The sequence below is a fragment of the Malus domestica genome, chromosome 15, assembly GCF_042453785.1.
Source record: "Malus domestica chromosome 15, GDT2T_hap1".
Taxonomy (NCBI): domain Eukaryota; kingdom Viridiplantae; phylum Streptophyta; class Magnoliopsida; order Rosales; family Rosaceae; genus Malus; species Malus domestica.
The window spans coordinates 8,580,175-8,604,276 of NC_091675.1; the positions used below are offsets into that span (position 1 = coordinate 8,580,175).

Genomic DNA, 24,102 nt, shown 5'->3' on the forward strand with positions numbered 1-24,102 from the left:
GTAACCATTGATAAAAATAAAAAACCATCTCTACCATTGATTTTTCAAGAATTAAAAAAAAAGGCAAATGAGAAGTTGCCCCACTTGGGTGAGTTCAAAAAACAAGGTAAAAAATATTAAAAACAACACCATTCCCACTCAAAATTAATATAGGGTCCATTATTTGAGTCCTTATATGTAGTTCTCATATTTGAGAATTCTTTGAAGGTATCTAGCGAGTCCCTATATATTGAGATACTTTGAGGACTTCAATTTCGCCCCATTGGAATGACCCTATATTTAGGGACTATACGGTTGTAGGGACTCCATTTGGGATTTCCATTGGAGATGCTCTAAGTACCATATCTTTTTAAGCCATTTAACGTATTAACAACATTTTATATAAAAGTTTACCAAATACTAAGACATTGTTTTTTTTTTTAAAGCACTTTTACAAAAAAAAAGTTTATCAAATACCCAACAACTTTATTTTACAACTGTTTTTTCTCATAGCACATCAGAATCAAATTTTTTTTTTTATTTTAAACACAACAATACCAAATTAGCCCTAACTAAACCACTTTGTTTTCAGAGAGGTGGTTTTCACTCACTAAAAATTTGATAACTCAATCTTTCAGGTGCCCCTCTGCATATCCCAATTACATATACAAATGAAATGAAGAGATGTGCGATAAAACTCGACTATGTTTTGGTAACTAGGTAGAGTGTTAACCTCACGTCGGAAAATTAAGAAACCTTTCGTGTTATATATACTTATGAGAAAAGTTTGTCCACATATACAGTTGTCTTTTGCAATGGGCTACCTGCAGTGAAATTTAAACAACTCTTTTGACATTATACTCCCAAGAAATCAAGCAGAGACCAGGGCAATCAATATAGTTGGATAGACATGCATGCACAAATCATAAAACAAACCGTACAGCTCTTAGTAGCGACATGGTTTACAAATATCTACAACACAAACATATCCCACTGTAGAACAACCAGACAAACAATGTAGGATGTAGTGACAGAAAGTGGATTTGGAAGAGTCTCCACATTATTTGTGTACATAAAGACCCCACGGAGACCTTCCATTATTTGTAATTCTAAAGATTTTAGATCCAGTGTCTCATCTGAAAAGAAAAAAAAATCCCGCACCCCATGTGAGATCATCTTTAGTGGGATCCAAACTTCTTTCCTTGAGTAGAACTCACACTTACATTTCCGAAACTGTAAAAAATGAAATGAAAATATAGAAAAATAAAATGTAAATATAGTTTTTGTATTTATGACCCTGCCACATGTTTTAACTTCTCTACAGGATGTCGAGTATATAGATTTACGACATTATATATTTCATGTAAGTCGAAACAAGAGATAAGCGGGCGGCTATGGAGTTTTTAAATCTAGGGTTTTGATAATGAAGGGAGAGAACGGCTATGTGTGCTCCTTCTTAGATTTGAAGCTTCCAATCAAAATATGCAATAGACAAAATAAAATTCTACTGAAAGTTAAAATAACAGGTAATGTTAGAGCATCTTTAAAGGAGATGTCAAAATCTTAGGTGGAATGTCACCGTTCACATTTGACGTCAAAAGTCTCTCCAACCAAAATGTTATTTGCTGACTAAATTTGAAGACTTTGTGATTTGGAGTCAAATGTGACACCAATGTCAAATTTAGTTTAATGATGGGTCCCTTATTCCATTAGCATTCAACCAATACAAATTTTGCGTCAATATTTTTTTAATAATTACAATCATTTAAAGTTCTATTTAAATAATAAAATAATATTTCACAATTCAGTTGGAAATGTACAAAAATTGACATAAGGCTTCATATTGCTACATTAGCCCTCAATTGCAATTTGACATTTCTTTTTGAGATGGTCTTAGGAAGACTAAATTTGAAGACTAAATTTGCAAATTAAATAATGTCATCAATAAGAATGAGTACGTTTATCAACGCTTAAGTAATAAACCAATTGTCATTTGGTACTACGGTCTAGTGGTATTCCTCTTCACTTATAAATGAGAGGCCTTAGGTTCGATTCTCGCCAAAAGCCAATTTAAACCACATTATTGCTAGTCCATTGTGAGGCTAAACTCATCCCTCCCCCTTAGTGTAAATAATATCGTTTGTTAAAAAAAAAAGTAATAAATCAATCATCAACTTTCATGTTTTTTAGTTTCTGAAATTTTGTCTGCAAATTTAATCTCTCTAGCATTACTCTAACCATCTAATATACCTTTCATTATAAATTCCAATTTCCAACGACCATTCAAACATTATCTCTATACTAAAACCCAAGCAAAAAAACATTGTTCATTAACAGTGCACGGGCGGAAATGCCCTTCTATTCCTTAGTGTTCTGATTTTTTTTTACCAATTTATCCTTACACTAACAATTTTCAACAAGAAATACCCTTTGATTCTTTTGTACTCTGATTTTTTTTTTACCATTTTACCCTTTCATTCCACGCGTCTAGTTTTCCTTTTGCTTTAGTCGTGCATGCCCTCCAACTGGATCTCTGGAATTTTCCTTTGGTTTCTATCACCCATCCAATCTATCTGACTCACCATTACACACCTCCCTCCCACGCCTCATTCACTCAACGTTCACTTCTCTCTCTACCCAACTCGGACTCTCCAATTTCCCAACACTGTCACTCTTTCTCATCTCCCAACGTTCAAACCAAAAAGCTGAAGACGGTTACATGAATTAAATGAAAATTAAAATATAATGAATTTACTCTTAACCATAGTTTTTTTTTCCAAGAATAAGAAAAACCTTAAAATATCATGAGTGATCTTTGAAAAAGGTTGCTTCTTGAATATTTGTATTTATGTCCTTTAGGTCTTTTGAATGGACTTCCTATAATCTAAATAAAGCTAAATTGAATATCTGTTTTTGTATACTGTATTTGCTTTGTTAAATTAGTTTTTTTGTTGAAAATTGTTATTTGGTTTTGTAGATCAAAGGGGTCAAGGCGGTGGAGGAGTGGGTTAATGGTTTTGTATTCTTCTTGATAATTGTATGTGTTTATGCGCTCATGATATTGTGAGACTGATTAAATGCATAGTATGCTTTTCAACATTATTACATGCTTCAGTTTTTTTGGAACTCATAGATAATTAGCTTTTCTATATTTGTTGATGCATTGAGTAGCTTATTTGATTTTAGTTTTCCTATGCCGGTGAATATGTTATTTACTACATTCTCGGCCTTAATATTATTTAAAAAAAAAATATTTGGGTGAATTAATAATAAATAAAAAACTGAGCGCAGAAATTTAGGAAATAACAACGAGTGTCAATCTACAACTTATATTATTAATTGTATGTAAAAATTGATTAAAAAACTATGAATGTATCAATACATATGAGTCATCAACTTTTACCAAATAAATAACTTAAGTTACAACTAAGAATGTGAGTAAATTTTGGTATGAGTGTTATACAAGTGTTGTTTTATAACAACTGTATGTAAGTTTATTCTACTCGAGATTATAACATGAAAAACTCCACAAAATAAGATTGCAGTAGTTGCAGCTCTGCCATCATTTCTGAACAATTAGGTAAAAATCTATCTTCTCTGCAAATTTTTTTTTAACAATGAACCGATGAATGCACAAAAAAGTATAGTATGATTTGATTTTTGTGTGTTGCTAGCACAGATTTACTAAGTCAATTACCTACTTTGCAACAACTTTTTTCTTGCCTTCTTGATTGACAGGTACGGATGCATGCATTGTACTTATATTTTGTGGTTTAATTATCCTCTTTGAAATTTCTATCAAGATATTCATTTTTCTTGCGTTTTAAAGTTGAAAAGTGTAGTTTTTGGAGTGAAAATAATTTCATGTACAAGTCACTTGCTTTTCATTTTTTCAGTTTGTGTTTGTTCATGTTAGATGCTTAATGTCACATCCCGTCCAGGAATTTTAATTCCGAGGACATGAAAAGACGAAAATGCCCTTAAACGGGACTAAGGGGCGAAAATTTAACAATTGGTTTTACTTAAAGTTCCTAAGTTATTTGGTTTTAGGAACTTAAACTAGGCTTAAGTTTGGATTTTTATGTTGGAATTTATGAAATTGGGATTGGGTTGGACATGTGGGATCCCCACACCTCAAAACCCTCCCCATAACCCGTAACATTGTCCCTCTCTCTCTCCTCCCTCACGATTTCTCTCAGTTCTGTCTCTCTCTCCTTCGAACTCACACGGGCAAGCTCCAAAACCATATAAAACTTCTACCATCGTTCAATTTGAAACCACCATCGTGCTCCTGAAGACCACACGAACACAATGGTACCCATTTCAGGTAAGTTCTACTTCGGAAAACGTAGTTTTTAAAGTTCCCGTGAAGAGCACTGTTCATGATCTTTGAATATGTTGTGTTTTAGGGAAATCTAAGCTCACAGGGAGCTCTAGGAGGTTCCCACGAAGCTCGGAGTACTTCGTTTGAAGGATTTGGACGCCGGGATCACGTGGTTCATCTTTGGCCGGTTTTCTTGGAATTTTTCCGGTGAGATTTCCTGGTTTTTAGAGCTTTAAAGTAGTATATTGTGATTCTACATGTTGAGGGCTTTAAATTGATATATTATACGAAGAAAATGGTTGAGAAACGAAGGAGAACGAAGCATTTGAAAATTCCCCAGTTTTCCGGCCACCGGAAAAAACCAGTCCGGCGAACCCGCGAGGAAGAAGGTGCGCGTGGGCGCGCGTGGACCCGTGCCTTCCTTGGCGCGTGGGGGCGCGTGCTACAGTAAAAAATTATTTTAAAAATATTTCGACGTCCGTGACGTCGAGTAGATCACTGTGGTATATTCATATACCCAAATTGAGCACCGTATAAGAAAGTTATTAAGGATTGTTGGTTAGGTGTTCGAATAACGTTTTATAGTTTTCGCATTAGGTGAAAATGTGAATTGATGATCCGACCGTTGGATCGTTACCAAACTTTAATACGTTGCAATACGTAATGTTTGAGGATTATTGGAACTTACGGATTGGGAATCCGAGTTACGGATCTTCTGGAATTGGAGTTGTAAGTTCATAAAATAAAATGTTAACCGTCACTTAATTTTGGAAATTGACGGAGATCCGACCGTTGGATGGTGATGAAATTTTAGGATGTTGTCCTAGAGATATATTGTGGACCTCTGGAAGTTATGGATTTAAAATCTGAGTGGCAGCTCTTCCGGATCGATCTACGTAGTGACGTATTTTATATAAGTTATATATTCTATCGATATGAATTATGAGGTTGGAATTGATTATTGTTTTAGGCGCCGATCGTCATGACGCCTTGGCGTATTGTGCTAGGGAGTTGTAGGGCGAACTCCAGGTGAGTGGGCAGTTTTGTTTTCCGTATATATATATACTTGACGTTTTCCCAGAAATTGAAATTGAATGAAAGTATGCTTTAAATGCAATGTATAAAATTATATGAAAAGTATATTGAAATGTGAATTGAGATGCCATGCATAAAAGTATATGAAAAGTATATAGAAATGTGAATCGAATTGCCATGCATGAAATGATATGAAAAGTATGAAATTGAGATATGATGCATATGAATGAATGGTGCGGCGGACGCACAGGTGAGTATCAGGTGAGTATTTAAATACTGATATGATGATGTTAATGTATATTGAGCTCAAATCCTGCACCATGGTTTAGTGCTTATAGTATTCACCGCATCGCACGCTCGCCTTGGATCCAAGTAGATGCTGGTCGCACAGTCCACGCGGAGTGGGTGCGACGGGCCAGTCGAAGAGTGTTAGTGAGATTTCGACTGGTGGGTGACCTTAGATTATGTGCACAGATGATTGATGAGAAAGCACTAGAGCGTAACTTGTGTGCAGAAGGCCGGACAGGTCACAGAGGTGACTCCGGCAGAGTGAGAGTGATAGATTTTGAGCTCTAGGTTCAACCGTACATGGCTATTAGAGGGCCTCCGGTTGATTACTTTCTTGCACCTGATATGATTATTGTTGATGCATCCATACTTAACTGTTGAATTAGACATGGCATGGCATGATTGATAAAGAAAAATGTTGAGATAGTAAAAATGAAGTTTGAGAATATATATGTATATTTATATTTTACATTTCTGGGAAAGTATACAGGTTTTACGGAGAGGGGTTACAACGTTTTGAGAAATGTTTGGATTTGGAAAAAGAATTGTTTTACTGACCCACTCAATTTTGGTTTTGCGCCCCTCCAGGTTCAGGAATCACAAAGGTGTGGTGGCTACGAGGAATTCAGCGGTGTTCTGACAGATTGGACAAAATTAGGACTCACCTTCGGGTGTATCAACTTATAAATTGTATCTTAAAGCTTCCGTACTGTGCAAATGGTCACGTCACTCTCACGTGACGGCCAGCATGCCCTCCTTCGGGACGGGGTGTGTCACTTAAAGAAGCACTTCTATATTTTTTTAAGGGAGCATTTGGACTTTGATAAAAACTTCAAACATGTTTTAAATAAAAACATTTCTAGCAAAAACGCTTAAATGTATAAGTGCTTTTTACAGAAGAGCTTTCAAATGACTCATAAGCCCTTTGTTTCATTGCAATTGAAGATTTGGTTTTGGATTTCAGGTCAAGCTCTCTGAGTATATTGAGAATAAGTATGTGATTCTTTTTTTTTACGCATTCGATGTCATATTTGTTTGTCCTATAGGTAATCATGTTTTCACAATCAGCATTTCTGAGTTGTACATGTTTTGTGTAAATATTTTTACATATATATGCACAAAGCTTACAACACATTTAGTCCCTTATTCTAATATTTATATACAATACTTATAATCCATTCCACATTCCCACGACAACGTGCAAGCTATCTATATATACGAATTTGATAAGCAATGTCCATTATCTAAAATTTGGGACTGATCACAAAAAAGGGTTGTTACTTTTTATAATAGGAACGTAGAGGAACAATGGAATCAACTTTCATTTTCCAACGACTGACTCCAACTTTGTTGTTTTGTTCTCAATTTTAATCTGTTATCTACTTGAATCCATTTTTCTAAGCCTAATGACTCTGTTGTTTTGTTCTCAATTTTAGATAGAGAAACTTTTATTTGAAACACCGTTTGTCCATTTATGCATTTGTTTTTTCAAGTTAACAATTCTGCAAAATGAGGGTTTATATTTCACTTTTTAACCACTTTAGACCAAATTTGTTTAAGCATAATTCAATTGATTGGTTTGAATATAAATAATTTGTAAAACTTGGATTCATATGGTATTTTAGGTTTAAGGCCACACAACTCAAACCACACATATGTTCAGTTATCTCATTGTTATCATCCATAGTTCAAACCACAAATAATATAAAATTTGACATAAACTTTACATGTTTGATTAATAATGCCTAATGTTTTCGTCAATGTAGGACTTGGTGCGCCAACAGTTTTCAACTGCGTGAGTCATTTTTCTAACTTTCTGTTACTCCTTTTATTGTTCTGATGTTTAGCAAGAGGATCCTTCTAATAAATCCAACTGTCATTTGTTCACATTAACTTCTATTTTTCCAATTTATAACAGATAAATGAAAAAGCTCCATGTGAGAAGAAAGAAGGAGGAACAAAGTGAAGAAACAAACCCATTAGATTAAAGGAAGTTCAACTCTACTCATTGTTTCTTATTGTAGATAGGGTTGTAATTAGATTTCCACATATATAAACGTAGTATGGATTATCATATATATATATATATATATATATATATAATTTGCGACATATTTTATACAGTTTCTCCGTAGCATCGCGCGGGCACTCTTGCTAATAAAAAACTAAAATCTTCAAGAAATGAAAAATACATAAATTGAAAAGACAAAAACCAAAAAGATGTAGGTTGGTATATAAGAAGTAAAAAATAAACAAGTAGATTTTGTTTTATATATTTATGAGGAGAGCGTTTAGTCAAATTGAATTAATTTTTTCTGTCTGACCTTATATTTTTCCATGGCTATAAACATATTTGCAGCAGAAAAGTAATGCATGACTTTAATGCAGTATCTGAACATGGAAAACTATTATCATGTGGACCTCCAATACATAAATATATATATTTTTTATATAAATGATTTTGGAACTTTTTTTTTTTCTGCACATTTTTTTTTTAATTTTGTTTCTCCTCTTCTGATTCGTCCAAAGATTAGAATAATAAACATAAACAGGCAATGAAAGAAAAGGGATGCGTAGAAGTCACTTTTCTTTCTTTCTTCAGCCTAAAGTCTGCCTTGAAATTCTGGACTGTATGAGTTTTTTCACTCTTTTACACATGATACGGTTTCGACCCAATCTTTATCTCCCTGGTGTACCTAGGTAATCGATGCTATCGTCGTTTAAATTTATGTTTCCATCAAAATTGTCGTCTTTTCTCTTGCTATTGATTTCGCTTGTTAAACAAAAAAAAAAAAAAAAAAAAAAAAGAAAAAAAAAAGAGGAAGTTTCAAGTAACTAAGGCCGCTGCTTCCAGTAAAACTGTCTTCGTTTCCCTTGCTATTTATCATTTATATATAATCATAGAAGCTTGCCTCGGTCCGGCTTAGAAAATCTCGCAGGTACATTATTTTGTGCTCTTCAATGGCTTTTAAGTGTTCCTTGCCATGGTGAAGTGGGCCTATAGAGACTACTTGAGGTCTCATTCCCCTGACTTATCTTTCTTACTAAATTACAAACTATATTTATAGAACGGAAAACCTAATAAAATTTAATTCATATAGGCTACGCCAAAAACCAAAATAATTAAATAACTAAAAAATACTTACATGAGTAGTTGTTATGCGGAGGTTTATAGATAAAAACTTGCCCAAAGAAATGGATGTTAGAGAGGTAAAAAGTCATATTTACCCTTGATTGAGGGAGAAATGGGCTAACGCACTTGACCAATTTGAATAGAATTGTGAATGTAATGTTGAAAAAAAAATTAAGGGTGAAAATTGGCAAAGTAATACAAGTTGAGGAGATAAATCAGCGAAAATCTTTTTATCTAATAATGAATTTAACTTCACTGGTATAGAAGGCAGGCAATAGAGTTTGAACTTGGATGTAAATCGTGTCCCTTCAACCTCCCCAATGGAGTGTTCAGCAGCCGGACAATCAACTCACAGTTATAGCAAATGAAACAATTGACTCAGAAGCCAATGGAAGTGACTAAGCCAACTGAAGGTGCTTTTTGATGAGTGAGCCAACTGGAAGAGAAATGCAGAATAAGCAACACAAAAATGTAGTTGGGGATGATTCGGAGTCTGACGGGGCTATCACCCCTCCTTCTCAACGTTTTGAAGTTAATTATGGCGATTTGGTTACTAATGTTTGCCAGCATTCCTCTCCTAATTCTTTCGATCTTCAAGAAGGTGCTAAAATTTGTGATATTGTTAATGAAGACGGAATGAATTTAGTTCTTTCAAAATCGCAAACAGCAAAGATGCGGAAAAAGATTAGAGATGGGAATATTTCTAAAGAAGTCAGGGAACCGTACCCAACGGCTTGATTATGACATTTCTTTTTTGGAATGTCCGATGAACTATCATTAACACTCTAAAAAAATTATCATTGACTCATTTATGATACGAAAAATAAGTATAAGAGGAAGTGCATTGTAACATATTTTAGAATGCTAGTAACATTGGTGTCTAATTTTTAGAAGCTTGCTTATGCTTTCCACAACACTTTCCTTCCGCCACATCTTCCGTGAAGCAAACGTTATTGCGGAAGCTGTTGGAATGCATGCAAGTCATATCTTTTGTTAAAATGCATGCATGAAATAAACATGTTGGATGACTAGTGAAGTTAGGCTAGTCAACCTTCTTTGTGTAAATTAGGCAAGTTAGGCAAGTTAGGAAATTAGGCAAGTTAGGCAAGTTAGGCTTATGTTATCTTTCTTTTCCTATATAATGTTTCATCTTGTAATTGTTTTGATATGAAATACACATCAAAAATTCAACAGAAGCTTTGGCGGTGGCAGGGCATTCGGTTCCTGACAATCAGCTATGGTTCCATTGTTGTTTTCCATCTCAGGCGAGATCTTGATGGCTTTGGGGCTTGGCTTTCTTTTGTTGCCCTTGCGTCTTCTCCTTGTTACTTTTATTTTCGTCTTAAAAAACAATTCACAAATATACGAGTATTGGGTTGGTCTGTCATGGCCTACAATTCATGTCCAATAAAGCCCATTTCTCAATGATGAATCACATTCTAAGCTAAAAAAAAAGGTAATTAATGAAATCAGAACAAAATTCAATTAAGTAGGAATGGATGAGCAAAGGTAAGAGCGATTTTCGGTCAGATCGGATCGGAAACAAGCATTCCAATGCCAATTCAAAAAGGTTTTGGAATAAATTATTAGTTTCAATTTAGAAATTTTGGATTATTGTAATTTATCGAAAATTTCTAAATCGGTTTTATCTCAAAATTTTTATGAGCATACTTTGGATCTACTACATTTTGCAAGACTTTGAAAACTTTTAAACTTTTATGTTTTTACCATTCAATATTTTATTGGAATTTTGTGATATTTGTAGGATCTTACTTGAGTGTATGACATAAACTTATGGGTAATGCTAGGAAAACCAAAATCTTAAACCAAATTTGCTAATCAAATAATGGGTCACCAATATAAAATAAGCACGTTAATCAACGTTTAAGTAATCTAAATATCAACAATCATATTATTTAATTTACAAATTTAGTTTAAAATATTTAATTTCCTTCGCATTATCCTAAAGCTTTATTAGACAACATTTTAAATACAAATAGTATGATTAAATATAGAAAAAATGAAATAAAATTATATTTAAATATAACAATAAACATGAGAAAACAAATTTAATAAAAATTTCAATCGAATGGTGCATTACAATTTACACCCAAGGCCTTCGAAATTGTTCGGACTCGAACAAAAAATTTCGATTCGAATTGAAATTTCTAATCCAATTTTTTCCCTAGCCACGTGTGGGTCACGCCGATGTTTGTGACTAGGGACCCGGTGACTGCCATCCGGGAAACCGTTACCTTCCTTCCCGACAAAATGAGACACGCTCCTCCTCCTTCCCTCCAATTCCTCGCCGCTGCCGCCACCAACTCCGCCGTCACCGCCATGTCTTCGCGCCCTCCTGTACTCTCTCTCTCTCCCTCTCTTTAATTTAAAAAATGGCTCTGAAACTTTCAACTAACCATTGCTCTCTCTTTCACAGTACCGAGGTGGTCGAAACCCGTGGCAGAGAGGCTTCTCCAACCGCCCCTACTCAGGCGGCGGTAGAAGCAACTACGTTACCGGAGACTCCCACTTCCGATCAGTCCGCGACGCCAATCTAGGGTCCCGGCAAGGCGATTCCGGACCCTTCCCCAACCAAACCTCCTATCGTCGGACTCCGCCGCCGTCTTTCGATCTCAACTACTTCCGCGGTCCTCCGCAGCTCGATCACAATCAACCGTACCGGCCGAATCAGCAATTTCGGCCTCCCCATCAGTTTCGGCCGCCTCAGCAATTCCGGCCTCGGCCGAAACCCTTGGACTATCGGAACTGGGAATTTGCCAAAGCGACGCCGTCCCCTACTTGTGGTAATCGACCATATTCACAAATTAATCGGAGGTTATTTGGTTTAAGCTTAGTATTTGAATTTATGGTTTTCGTGTTGGCAGAGAGGTTTACGGTGTTGTCATATAATATACTGGCTGATTACTTGGCAAACGATCACCGGAGTAAGCTATACTATCACATACCTCATCATATGATGGACTGGCAGTGGAGAAAGCGAAATTTGATTTTCGAGCTCGGGTTGTGGTCACCCGACATAATGTGCCTTCAGGTCTTGATTTTTATGTGCAATATGCAGTAACATTCTGTTAATTTTGTATAGTTCAGGGAGGATATCGAATGTTGGGGCGGTTGTGTTTGAAATGTCTTTATTTTGTGCCTTGCTTTTTTATGCGCTTGACCGACCTTTTGATTGCAGGAAGTTGATAAATTTGAGGACCTTGAGGAGGAGTTTAAGCTTAAAGGGTACATCGGCATTTGGAAGGTGTGCTAAGAAATGCTTATGTTGCTGTTTTGCTAACGCAAGAACATTCACATCATATGTTAATATTTCCCTGTTTACATGTTTTGGTATTATATAGAGGCTCGATTGTGTAACCGACACCTTTTTGAGCATCAATAGAAAATATTTTTAGTGCAGTTGACTAGATAGGATAGAAACAAAGATTAAAGAACATGAACTGTCCAGAAAAAAGACAGGGTCTTAAGGAGATTGGTAGATGGATAACATCCAATGGGTGGTTATATTGTGCGAGAAATACCGTTAACTGTTATTACTTCAAATTAGCTCATAAACAGTAACTGTAAGAGGATGCGTGTTACCCTTAATTCTACCAAATAAGAGAGGGTGCATGTTATTAGGGGAAGGATGCCATTTTTTCGTTTTCTCATTGCATGCAGATAGGTTTGCTATACTAGTAAAGGCCAGGAAATGAGATTAGTTGGGCCAACTTTCAGCAACTCAAAAAGTTCTCTGTTTGATAATGTCAGTTCATCAAGTTGTTTATTTGCCAAAAGAAAAAAATACTTGTTCATGGATGGTGGAACGGTAACAATGTTTTGGTTTATACAGATGAGGACTGGTAATCCAGTTGATGGATGTGCAATTTTTTGGCGATCATCAAGGTAGAATATGTCTAGTTTTTACGTTTTAGATATCCTTGATTTATGAACACTGAGCAGTCATTCATCCAATTTACTATGGGGGTGTGATACCCAAACACCCCATTTTACTTCTCACACACCTTTTTAATTTTGGGCCGTTGGATCGGATGAATTGAAAAAGATCAACGTGCATAAATTATCAAAGGGTGTGTGGATAGCACACCCCTTTACTATGCTGCTTATGCTCGGGAAGAAGTTTATTTACTTACTATGAATATCATCTGTATAGGTGAATATGCGTCTGTACTAGCTAAAAATAAAAAGTAGTTTGCGCTGATATTTCAGTTCTTATCTTACCCCATTCTTTGATTTAACCCCTTTTTGCACTACTTTAAGTATTTTGTTCGGGATTTCTTTGTTACTAATTTGTTTTAACATGTATTCATCTTTTCAGACTTAACCTGCTGGTATCTTATGTGTTGAGCAAATTGATTTGGTACTGATGTCTACCTTAATTACCTTTATAGATTCAAGTTGGTCCATGAGGAATCCATCGAGTTCAATAAGCTTGGACTTCGGGATAATGTTGCTCAAATATGCGTGCTGGAGGTACTCTGAATATTTATATCTTGAAACTTCCATGTAATAACCAGCACTAATTCTGATTGTTCAAAATCGGTTTGTCATTTTTTCTTTTGTTTGATATGCTTTCGTACAAATATTATTAGTTTCTTTGTTAACAGTCAATGCGTCAGAATAGCACCAAAAATGTTGCAGCTCTACCAACAAGGTAAAGTAAGAATCTTTAAAGAACTTACCTTCATTCATCATACACACACACACCCCGCACGCATGCTGTCATTAGGATGCCTCATACAGGTTTGATTAATATTTGGATGAACGTACTAGTTTTAACAGTAGAAGACAGTTCTGTCTTTTCTATGAAGATTTTATAACTGAATTGCTTTCATATCTGTAGCTCAACAGGTACTAATAAAGTTGTCATTTGTAACATTCATGTGCTTTACAATCCTAGACGGGGAGAAATTAAGCTTGGCCAGGTAGTGGACCATTGTACTCTCTCTCTCTCTCTCTCCCCCTCTCCCTGTATATAAGGACCGGTGATAAAAAGTGTTTGGCCGATATATAGAACTAACTGCCTGAGTGGTGTGGAATCCATCACAAACTTTAACTTCTGTGATGCTAAAGTTTTCATTCAGCCGTTTTCCTGTATCTTTCCTTTGAACAGGTCAGGGTTCTTTTGGATAGGGCTCATTCTGTTTCCAAAATCTGGAATGATGCTCCAATTGTTCTTTGTGGGGATTTCAATTGTACACCTAAGGTTTGCATTTACCACTTGAAGGATATTTATTGCACTGTTGGAGTTCTCTTTTTTGTTTTATCGTGGCAGTAACACTTTTTTATTTATTTATTTTTTGTCAGAGTCCGTTATACAACTTTATTTCAGAACAGAAGGTAAGCTCATTTCTTCTCAATTTTGGACCTCCTTGCAGTTGTAAATTACAAATATATCTTGCATCATACTTTGCAGTTAGATTTGTCTGGAGTTGACAGAGATAAGGTATCTGGACAAGCTTCAGCTCAAATTTATGCACCAAGGTTATATGATCATAATTATGGGTAAGGTTTGTAGGAGTTGACTAGCGGGTACAATTATATTTGAGAGTACTGCTTGTATTTTGATTTGAAAACGTGACAAAATATTGTAGGGCTGGGCCTGCTAGTCATATAGCTCAAGGTCCACCAATTGTAGATGGGAGGGAAGCTGGACTGAACTCGGGCAATCAGTCATTGGATATCCAGAACCCAAATAATCCAGAAAGTAGTGCAGAGAGTGTTCCATTAGTGAACAACTTGTCTCAGCCTCAAAGTACTGACATCTCAGACGTTTTTGATAAGTCTTGCCCCAATGTGCATTTTGGAAAAGATGACGGTTCCAAAGATGTTGATGTGAACCAAGAAACTAAGCAGAACTCTTTAGATGTCTCTGAGGTTGAAACTGGATCAGCATTCCATGTGACTGAGATGGGATACAAAGAAAAAGTGAATTTCACCTCTAATTCAAATCTTGGATTATCAAGCAGACATTTGAATTCAGATGTTTCCCTAGAGAAAGAAAGGATGAACTGTGATATCCATAAACATCTCTCTACGAGGGACAATGATTCTATTAGGGAAGGGATTGATCCAGATTCTGTGGTTCCTATCGACTCAGAAGTTCCTTTATCTAAGCTATCTAACCAGGCTTCCATTACCGATGCTACTAAAGGCTCTTCATTGGAAAACTTAGGGCATATGTCTTCCAATCCAGTTTCTGGTGTCGAGGAGGAAAGGCCTTCAGCCTCATATCAAGTGGACATATCATGTCCATCTGCTAGTGCTGACCTTGAATTGCAGAAAAATATGGAAAAGTTATCTCTTAGTGTGCTAGATGAAGCCATTCCGGCAGATGAAAATATAGCTGAAGATGATAAAACGTTTATATCTGCATTACACGATACGGAAGATGCCTTTCCATCTGATTTTACTTCTGTTACTCCTCCCAACTCAGCATTTTCAGCATCACCCAATGCGGAGAGAACCTATTATGATCCATCACTATGGACTCCAATGGAAATAGAAACTGCCACAGGCAATGCGGAACACACTCTTTTAGAACATCCTCTGAAGCTTAAGAGCACATATACTGAAGTTGAGGTAGTCATATCGTCTAATATCCTTATCGAAGGTTATCTAGAGCATTGCTGTTTGATCTGCAAATTGGGGGTTTACTCATTTTGGTTTCATCTTTGCAGGATTGTTCTGGCACCAGAGATTCAAGTGGGGAGCCCCTGGTGACCAGTTATAATAAATTATTCTTGGGCACGGTTGATTACATCTGGTAAATTTTCTATGGTTCTGATTTTCCTTGTGCATTTCCTGTCATCCTATTCTGCTTATCAGATTTTAAGTTGAGAACTCATTTAGTAATTACACATCTGTTTTAATAAAGTTCGTCTGCCACTCTCTTGTCTGATAATTTATTTTCTTATTCTGAGCCTGCGGAATAGGTCGAGACCTATTAATGCTTCTTGTAATTTTCTTTCTTAAATATCAGGTGTTCCGAAGGTCTGCAGACTGTCAGGGTGCTTGCTCCTATTCCGAAGCAAGCTATGCAGTGGACTTCAGGGTTCCCAACCAAGGTACGGGTTTTCTACTGAACAGAGAGCGATATCTATTTACTAGTTTAGGGAAAGCAAAATGGAATGAATTAAATTATGATTATGAGAGTAGACTTTTCACTGAAGCAATGTATGATAAACGACATTGATTAATCCTGGTTGAATGAAAGAACTTGAGAGACATATTTCTGAGGCATAATTTTTCGGGACGGTTTTGCAGAAATGGGGTAGTGATCATATTGCATTGGCTTCTGAGTTGGCATTCATCAACAATTCTGACCAATCATCATAAGAGCAACACAGAAGTCCGCCGCAGTATAGCCCTCGACAACAGGGGATTGCAATCGGAGAAATTGCGGGAACGGCTGTCAAACTCGTTGAGCTTCTAGTCACAGGTTCTGCAGCAACCTCCTGTATATACTTTTGATCTGGATGGTACTCAGTTCTACAGTTGCTATCTAGGAAATTAGAATTGAACCGTCTGGCACTCGGCACTCGTCACTCGGCCCTCGGCACTTGTCACTCGGCACTCGTCACCTGTATCAACGGTTCGGATGAGAGATGGGTGAAATTTGTTGCCAATTGTTTTAAAATTCACCTCACCTCACCGGCTCACCCTAAAAATTGGTTATGCCCGTCACATTAGACACGAGGAAGAAAATAATTTTTACCGTTTATGTGAAAATTCTTAACTCCGCCCTTAGTGTTTGTTATTTTTTATTGTAAGTTAATTTGTAAAAGTTTGAAAGTAGGGCAATTAGCTAAATAATTCACTTTGACATTTGGTTGCTGAGATGAACGAAATCAAATATTGAGATATCAATGACATATTGTCCATATATCAACGACATAATGGTAACATGCTAAAAATGGATCATTTAAGCAACTAAATTTCAAGAGTCGATCATGAGTCAAAAAGCCTTGAAAGAATTCGTACTTTGGACATGTTCATATTTTCCTTTGAATACGTTCTTGCTTTTGGAAAGAGACTTGCATGTAACAAAACGTTATGCTACTAGTGTACCGTGGACGTGTGGTAAAAAAGCAAGGTGGTCGTTGTATATCGTAAAAAGTACAACAATCATTCGATGACAGAGACTTTTACCAGTTCACATGCGAGTAACTTTTCATGAAGTAATAACCAGGGTTTGGTTTTGTTTTTTTTCTTGGTCAAATTCGGGTTTTGCTTCGATCTACCATACAACAAGGAATTTGGTTAAAAACACGAAAAAATTCCAAGAAAAGGGGACAGATTTTGATCATAATTTAGTAACAATCCCTGTGTTATGTGAATCTCTAAGAACAAGAGAATTACTACCAAAAAAAAATCATAAAAAAACAAGGGAGAAATTGTTTTTCATAATTCAAAACACCTAAAATCTCTCTTACCTATTTATTGTACTTTAGAATATAAATAAAAGCAAAATTAGTTTTGTGATTTTATCAAGTGACAATTAATTTTTTGATAGGACTAAAGTACAAGATCACGTGATGTTATCTGTTAGTACCATATTATATTGGGTCTCGTTACTTAGGCTTCTAGACATTGAGTCATGATCTATGTAAAAGGGGAGGAGCCCTTAGTCTATAAAAGGGACTCCTCACCCTCACAATCCTCAAGCCTCACATCCCCAAACAGAGGCTCTCATATTCAGAGCAAAGCTCTCTCAAACTCTCTCTTTCTCTGGGGGACTCCCATCACACTTGTAATCCATACATACAGTTACAGAGAAATACAATCAACATCAGTGTGGACGTAGCCCAAACATTGGGGTGAACCACGATACATTTTGTGTTCTTTACTTTCTTGCAGATTCACGGTTGGATTTACGTTATTCCAAGACCCTCCGGTTTTGTGCATTAACATTTGGCGCCGTCTGTGGGAATCAACACGAAAAGCTATGTCGGCTCTCTTTCATTTTTTTCATCTCACCACCGTGAAACCTCACCACAATATCCACCGTGAATCTGCAGAAACCCAGAACCTCCCCCATTGGGTTGTTCCAGAAAAACCTTCGCATATCTCTCTCTCATCAGCCACTATCCCTTTCTAGAGAATTCGAAAAAATACTCTCTTGCCAACTTCTTGTTGCGCTTGAAGACGGCCACGTTTGGCCTCTGTATTATCATCTTCTTCTTCCTCCTCCTCCATTCCTCTCTTCCTCCTCCTCCAATCTCGACTGCTGAAGGGACACCGTCAATGGCCGCTGCCGCCACTATTCCTTTGCTGCAATTCGTCCTTGCCAAAACCTTCCAAGCCAAGCTCCACTCCAACAGACTCCGACCCATCAAACAGAAAGGAAGGTTTGGGCTGTCTACGATTACATGCTCCTCTTCTAATGGCAGAGAGCCTGAGTCTGTCGACATCGGTGTGAAGAGCGTGGAGTGTTTGCTGGAAGAGAAGCGGCGCGTCGAGATTTTTACTGGGATTGCCTCAGGAGAATTCACTGTGGAGAAATCTAGTTTTCCATCTCAATTGAAGAGCGGTTTGTCGAAGGTTGGTGTTCCTACGGGGATATTAGATTTCTTGTTCAGTTGGGCTAATGCACTTGAAAACTATACAAAAAAAATTCCAGAGGCAAAAGGAGCTATCAGTGCCATTCGAAGTGAGGCCTTTTTCATCCCACTATTTGAGCTTTACCTCACATATGGTGGAATTTATAGGCTGAAATTTGGACCAAAGTCCTTTTTGATAGTTTCTGATCTGGCGATTGCCAAACATATATTAAGGGAGAATTCAAAGGCTTATTCAAAAGGAATCTTGGCTGAAATTCTAGAATTTGTCAGGGGGACTGGTCTCATTCTAGCAAACGGTGAAATATGGCGCAGACGGTGACGTGCTATAGTTCCTGCACTGCATAAATATACGAAGCTCGCTCTTCGATGCGGTCGCAAATCGATCAACCGGACGATGCCGTCTTACGTGGCGTTTACTGACACGGAGAGGCTGATAAGGGGTAAGACCAATGGAAGCTAAATCCCATTCTCAATCATGCATTTATTCTCCAGGTTGTCGCATTTGTCCAACAAAATAAAAAGAAAGGCCCTCAAACAGCTCAACCACTCCTACAAAAGTGAAAACAAAAATCAAAAGCAAGTCTACAAGTGAGTATGTCTGGAGGTGGAGAGATAGAGAGAGGTGCGGTGGAAAAGAGAAAGTAAAAGCAAAAGCAAAAGCTTAAATTCCCTTTAATTGTGCAGATGCTATCCCACTATCCAACCATCTGCCATACCCACCTTCTGCAGCAGCTTTTTTGAATGTTGTGATTTACCTTTATCTAACCATCTGTCATACCCACCTTTTGCAGCAGCTTTTTTGAATGTTGTGATTTACCTTTCTTATCTTTTGTAGACATTTGTATAAATCCACCAGAGTGTAATCATAAATAAAGAAAGAAGGCAGCATGCCAATAAAAAAAAAAAGGTCAAGCCCAAATTAATGGACTGGATTGTTATGTGGAGGGCGTAGGCCCATATGCCCAAAAGAGCCATACCCTATGGCTTTAAATTCCAAACTTCATCCCTCCACTTAAGGTTCACCCTCTATTACCACCAACCAGATAATCAAAAGTACATCTAGTACTAAAAAATTATTCGGCAGCCTGCCGCTATTATCACCAACCAGGTGATCAACAGTACGTCCAGTACTCCAAAATTATTCGGCAGCCTGCCACAATTATCACCCACTAGGTGATCAAAAGTACGTCCAGTACTCCAAAATTATACATGAGCATCACTCATGTCAATCATGCATAAACATTCATGAGCATTACTCATGTCAATCATACATAAACATTCATGAACATCTCTCATGTCAACATGCATGAGTATCATTCATGTCAACATTCATGAGCATCACTCATGTCAACATCCACGAGCATCACTCATGTCAATCAGCTTTGAAAGCTTCATTTACAGGGCTCCAGCTTCGAAAGCTTCACGTACAAAGCTTCAATGCATGGTATACAAAGACCGCCTTCGAACAACCGCCACTTCAGCCCATACATGGATTGAATTTGAAGTCTTCAGCCAATATACTCTATTGACTAAAGACTTAGGGGACTACACTGTGTACCAAATATTGGGCTTCCGCAACTGGGCCTCATGAAAAATACTTGGGGGACTTAGCCCATTATTTATGTACTGAGGAGCGAACCCTTATTCTATAAAAAAGACTCCCTCACTTTTATTAGAGAGCACTCATAAAAAATACTTGGGGGACTTAGCCCATTATTTATGTACTGAGGAGCGAGCCCTTATTCTACAAAAGGGACTCCATCACCATCATTAGAGAGTATCGCCGCCTGCTAAGCAACCGCCTCGCCGAGAGCATCAACTCTAGCCCATCATTCATGTATTGAGGAGCAAACCCTTATTATATAAAATGAACTCCCTCACCTTCAACGCCACAAGTCAAGCCAACCAAGGCAACATAAGCCACAAGCCGAGCAGCCTCGCAACATGTGTTACTTCTAGTTGAGCATCATTTCACATTGAACACCGCCTCATATCGAGTATCAGTTCTAGACGACATCTAGTTACTTCGGCCCACACATGGATTGAATTTCAAGTCTCCAGCTAAAAGACTATTTTGATTGAAGACTTGGGGGACTATTGTTAGTACCATATTATATTGGGCCTCGTTACTTGAGCTTCCAGACATTAAGCCCATGATCTATGTAAAAGGGGAGGAGCCCTTAGTCTATAAAAAAGGACTCCTCACCCTCACAATCATCAAACCTCACATCCCCAAACAGAGGCTTTCATATTCAGAGTAAAGCTTTCTCAAACTCTCTATTTCTCTAGGGGACTCCCCCTCACACTTGTAATACATAAATACAGTTACAGAGAAATACAATCAACATCAGTGTGGACGTAGCCCAAACATTGGAATGAATCACGATACATTTTGTGTTCTTTACTTTCTTGCAGATTCACGGTTGGATTTACGTTGTTCCAAGACCCTCCGGTTTTGTACATCAACATTATCAATTTATTATGTATTAACGTGTATTTATGTTTTAGCAAAATAATGACTCAATTTAGCCAGACAATCATAGCACATGTATTTATTTATTTAATATCATAATTTATGTCATTAACATATCAGTTGTGTCTGACTTGTAATATATTATACACCATAATTTTTTTATAACAAAAATATGAATTCGTAACAACACGTTGCAGTGAGACAAACATGTTCGAAAACTTATAAATGATATTTTAATATATATCAGTGTATTGGTGTATATAGTCATACTATGCACCAAGATCTTTTATCAATAAACTTAATTCATTATATCTTTGACCGCATATTTAATCATGCTCGAACACATATTATCACGTGATGTGACCTTTCTTGTGAGCAGGCCTAGTTCTTCGCAAATGTTAAACAGGTCAAGCCTTCGAAGTAGTTTGCATTTGGTAACCTATTTGCATTTGGTAACCTATCATATTGTTTGTTTGTTTGTTTAAAGTCTCAATCTACTTCTTGTTTTTTATATTTATTTATTTATTTATTATTATTATTATTTAATTTTATTTAAAATTTTAAGTTTTGAAGAAACATTTAAGTTTTTAACTGTGTGATTCTGAATCATATTATTTTAGTTGCAAACCAACGAGTCAACCCAAACACAAGACACGCAACAACATTTAAAAATCATTTTCTTTGTCCCGACTCTGCCTCCTCCTCGCTCATAAACTCACGTGACTCCGAAAGCAGAAGAAACCATTTGGTTTTCTCAGGCAAAAATCCAACACTTCTCATCAGATTTGCAATTTCAGGTCAGTTTTCTCATCTGGGTTTTCTCAGAATTCAATTTTCTCATCTGGGTCGCATGCAATGCTTTCAATCTATTCGTTTTTAGCTTCATCTTTTGTATAAATTGTAAAAAATGCCTGCTTTTTGTACAGAATCATAAAAAAGGTGTGTGCTTTCTGGTTATTTTGCAGGGGTTTTTAAGTCCTTTGAGCTGCATTTGCTGTTTTCTGTCGTTAAATTTCTTGTAAGATTGATAATCCTGAGAAAATCTAATTCCTGAAACCCCCAAATATACCAGAATGTCCCTAGGAATATCCAGTCCCTAGAATCTTTGACTCCTCTACCCGAAATGTTGTTTGAATTCGGTTTTGAGGAAAGAGGATTCATACTTCTTTAAAGCTACTGTTCCATTGAGATCAGGGGTCCCATATCTCTTCGAATTTTTGGAAAAATGTCACCTTCCAATCTAAACGCACCTTTAATCCCTTCATCATCGGTGTCCTCGGCCTCATTGAAGCTTCCCGATTTCAAACAGTCCGTGAAATTGAAGTATGTAAAGCTCGGATACCATTACCTTATCACCCATGGAATGTACCTGTTTTTATCCCCTCTTTTTGTTCTCACCGTGGCACAGCTGTCTACATTCTCACTCCAAGACCTCCATGACCTTTGGGATCACCTCAGGTTCAATCTCATATCCGTTGTCCTTTGCTCGACTCTTTTGGTCTTCTTATTGACCCTTTTTTTCTTTACTCGTCCACGGCCTGTTTATCTTGTTGATTTCTCGTGCTACAAGCCGGAGGATGCGCGAAAGGTCACGAGGCAGATATTCATGAACTGTTCCCATTCGATAGGAACATTCACTGAGGAAAACCTCGCGTTTCAACGCAAAATTCTTGAGAGGTCGGGTCTTGGGGAGTCAACCTACCTCCCTGAAGCTGTTATACAGGTGCCTCCCAATCCATGTATGGCAGAGGCGAGAAAAGAAGCTGAGATGGTAATGTTTGGTGCCCTTGATCAGCTATTTGAAAAAACTCGCATTAAACCGAAAGATATTGGTATTTTGATTGTGAATTGTAGCTTGTTTAATCCAACACCGTCTTTGTCAGCTATGATTATCAATCATTACAGGCTGCGAGGGAATATTATTAGTTATAACCTTGGTGGGATGGGATGTAGTGCCGGTTTGATCTCAATTGATCTTGCTAAAGATCTTCTTCGAGTCCACCCGAATACCTATGCTTTGGTCATTAGCATGGAAAACATCACATTGAATTGGTATTTCGGGAATGATAGATCGATGCTTGTCTCAAACTGCTTGTTTAGAATGGGAGGAGCTGCAATTTTGCTTTCGAACAAATGGTCAGACAGACGTCGATCCAAGTATCAGTTGGTGCACACTGTTCGGACCCACAAAGGTTCGGATGACAAGTGCTTCTCTTGTGTTACCCAACAAGAGGATTTCGCCGGGAAAATTGGAGTTTCTTTGTCAAAGGATCTCATGGCGGTTGCTGGGGATGCTTTGAAGACCAACATCACTACCTTGGGTCCTCTTGTATTACCTATGTCCGAACAGTTGCTCTTCTTTGCCACGCTTGTTGGGAGAAAACTTTTGAAGATGAAAGTGAAGCCTTACATCCCGGATTTCAAGTTGGCTTTTGAGCATTTCTGCATTCATGCGGGAGGAAGAGCTGTGCTAGATGAATTGGAGAAAAACTTGCAGCTTTCGGACCACCACATGGAGCCTTCGAGAATGACACTTTACAGATTTGGCAACACTTCAAGTAGCTCTCTTTGGTACGAACTTGCTTATACAGAAGCCAAGGGGAGGATGAAGAAAGGAGACCGAACTTGGCAGATAGCGTTCGGGTCCGGGTTCAAGTGCAACAGTGCAGTTTGGAAGGCTTTGAGAACTGTGAATCCAGCAAAGGAGAAGAATCCATGGATGGATGAGATCCACCAGTTCCCGGTGGATGTTCCAAAGGTCTCAGCTATCTGATTCCCGTCGACTTTTCCCTGTTCCTCAAGAAATCTGTTAGGGTAGTTGGTTTTCTTGTTCCAAATCGTTTTCTATGTATTTCATCATGTTTTCTCTAGTATGGTTTTTGTTGTAGTGAAGTGTTTGGCTTTAGTTATGAGATGGATGCTGTTAGACTGGTGATTTACAGTGGGATCGTTGACTTAACTAATGTGCTTGTGTCCTTAATTAATGGAGCTTTGGGTTTGTAATCGTTTTAAGTAATTTGACAAAATTACCTTCATAATATCTTTTTTTCAATTCATTTTTTTGAAGCAGATGAGTTCAACAAAAGCTAAACAGCATCGACATCTCTTCGGTACAACTCTATCACACGATCCTCATCCAATACCACAAAAGGAAAACGCGAATGTTTTTGGCAAAATGACACAAATGTAGAGTTTATTTATTTATTTTCTTAAAATAATAAAAGCCCCATTAACTCTCCCTCATTCCAATCGTCTTATAAATTTGAGCTCCAAGCCATATATACAT

At 37.2% G+C, this 24,102-nt stretch overlaps 3 protein-coding genes and 1 long non-coding RNA gene across 4 annotated transcripts; all 4 read left to right on the forward strand.

Annotated features, from left to right (window-relative positions):
* The first annotated feature begins 4,100 nt into the window (after nt 1-4,100).
* LOC139192514 (uncharacterized) lies at nt 4,101-6,589 on the forward strand. Its single transcript, XR_011576717.1, has 4 exons — nt 4,101-4,306; nt 4,389-4,510; nt 5,274-5,332; nt 6,215-6,589. It is a non-coding gene; the product is annotated as an uncharacterized lncRNA (long non-coding RNA).
* Nucleotides 6,590-10,858: 4,269 nt separating this feature from the next.
* On the forward strand, nt 10,859-16,521 carry LOC103456157 (carbon catabolite repressor protein 4 homolog 6). The gene is made up of 15 exons (XM_008395806.4): nt 10,859-11,117; nt 11,197-11,563; nt 11,645-11,811; nt 11,959-12,024; nt 12,613-12,665; nt 13,172-13,253; nt 13,388-13,434; nt 13,624-13,705; nt 13,894-13,986; nt 14,088-14,120; nt 14,197-14,285; nt 14,375-15,362; nt 15,461-15,546; nt 15,763-15,847; nt 16,047-16,521. Exons 1-15 carry the CDS (start codon nt 10,968-10,970, stop codon nt 16,116-16,118), a joined length of 2,460 nt encoding a protein of 819 aa, XP_008394028.3. The 5' UTR covers nt 10,859-10,967; the 3' UTR covers nt 16,119-16,521.
* Nucleotides 16,522-18,026: 1,505 nt separating this feature from the next.
* On the forward strand, nt 18,027-18,662 carry LOC139191662 (protein LUTEIN DEFICIENT 5, chloroplastic-like). Its single transcript, XM_070812652.1, has one exon. It carries the CDS (start codon nt 18,027-18,029, stop codon nt 18,660-18,662), a length of 636 nt encoding a protein of 211 aa, XP_070668753.1.
* Nucleotides 18,663-21,451: 2,789 nt separating this feature from the next.
* LOC103415500 (3-ketoacyl-CoA synthase 11-like) lies at nt 21,452-23,819 on the forward strand. The gene is made up of 2 exons (XM_070813814.1): nt 21,452-21,613; nt 21,782-23,819. The coding sequence occupies exon 2, from the start codon at nt 22,042-22,044 to the stop codon at nt 23,587-23,589; it is 1,548 nt and encodes a 515-aa protein (XP_070669915.1). The 5' UTR covers nt 21,452-21,613; nt 21,782-22,041; the 3' UTR covers nt 23,590-23,819.
* The last annotated feature ends 283 nt before the right edge of the window (nt 23,820-24,102 follow it).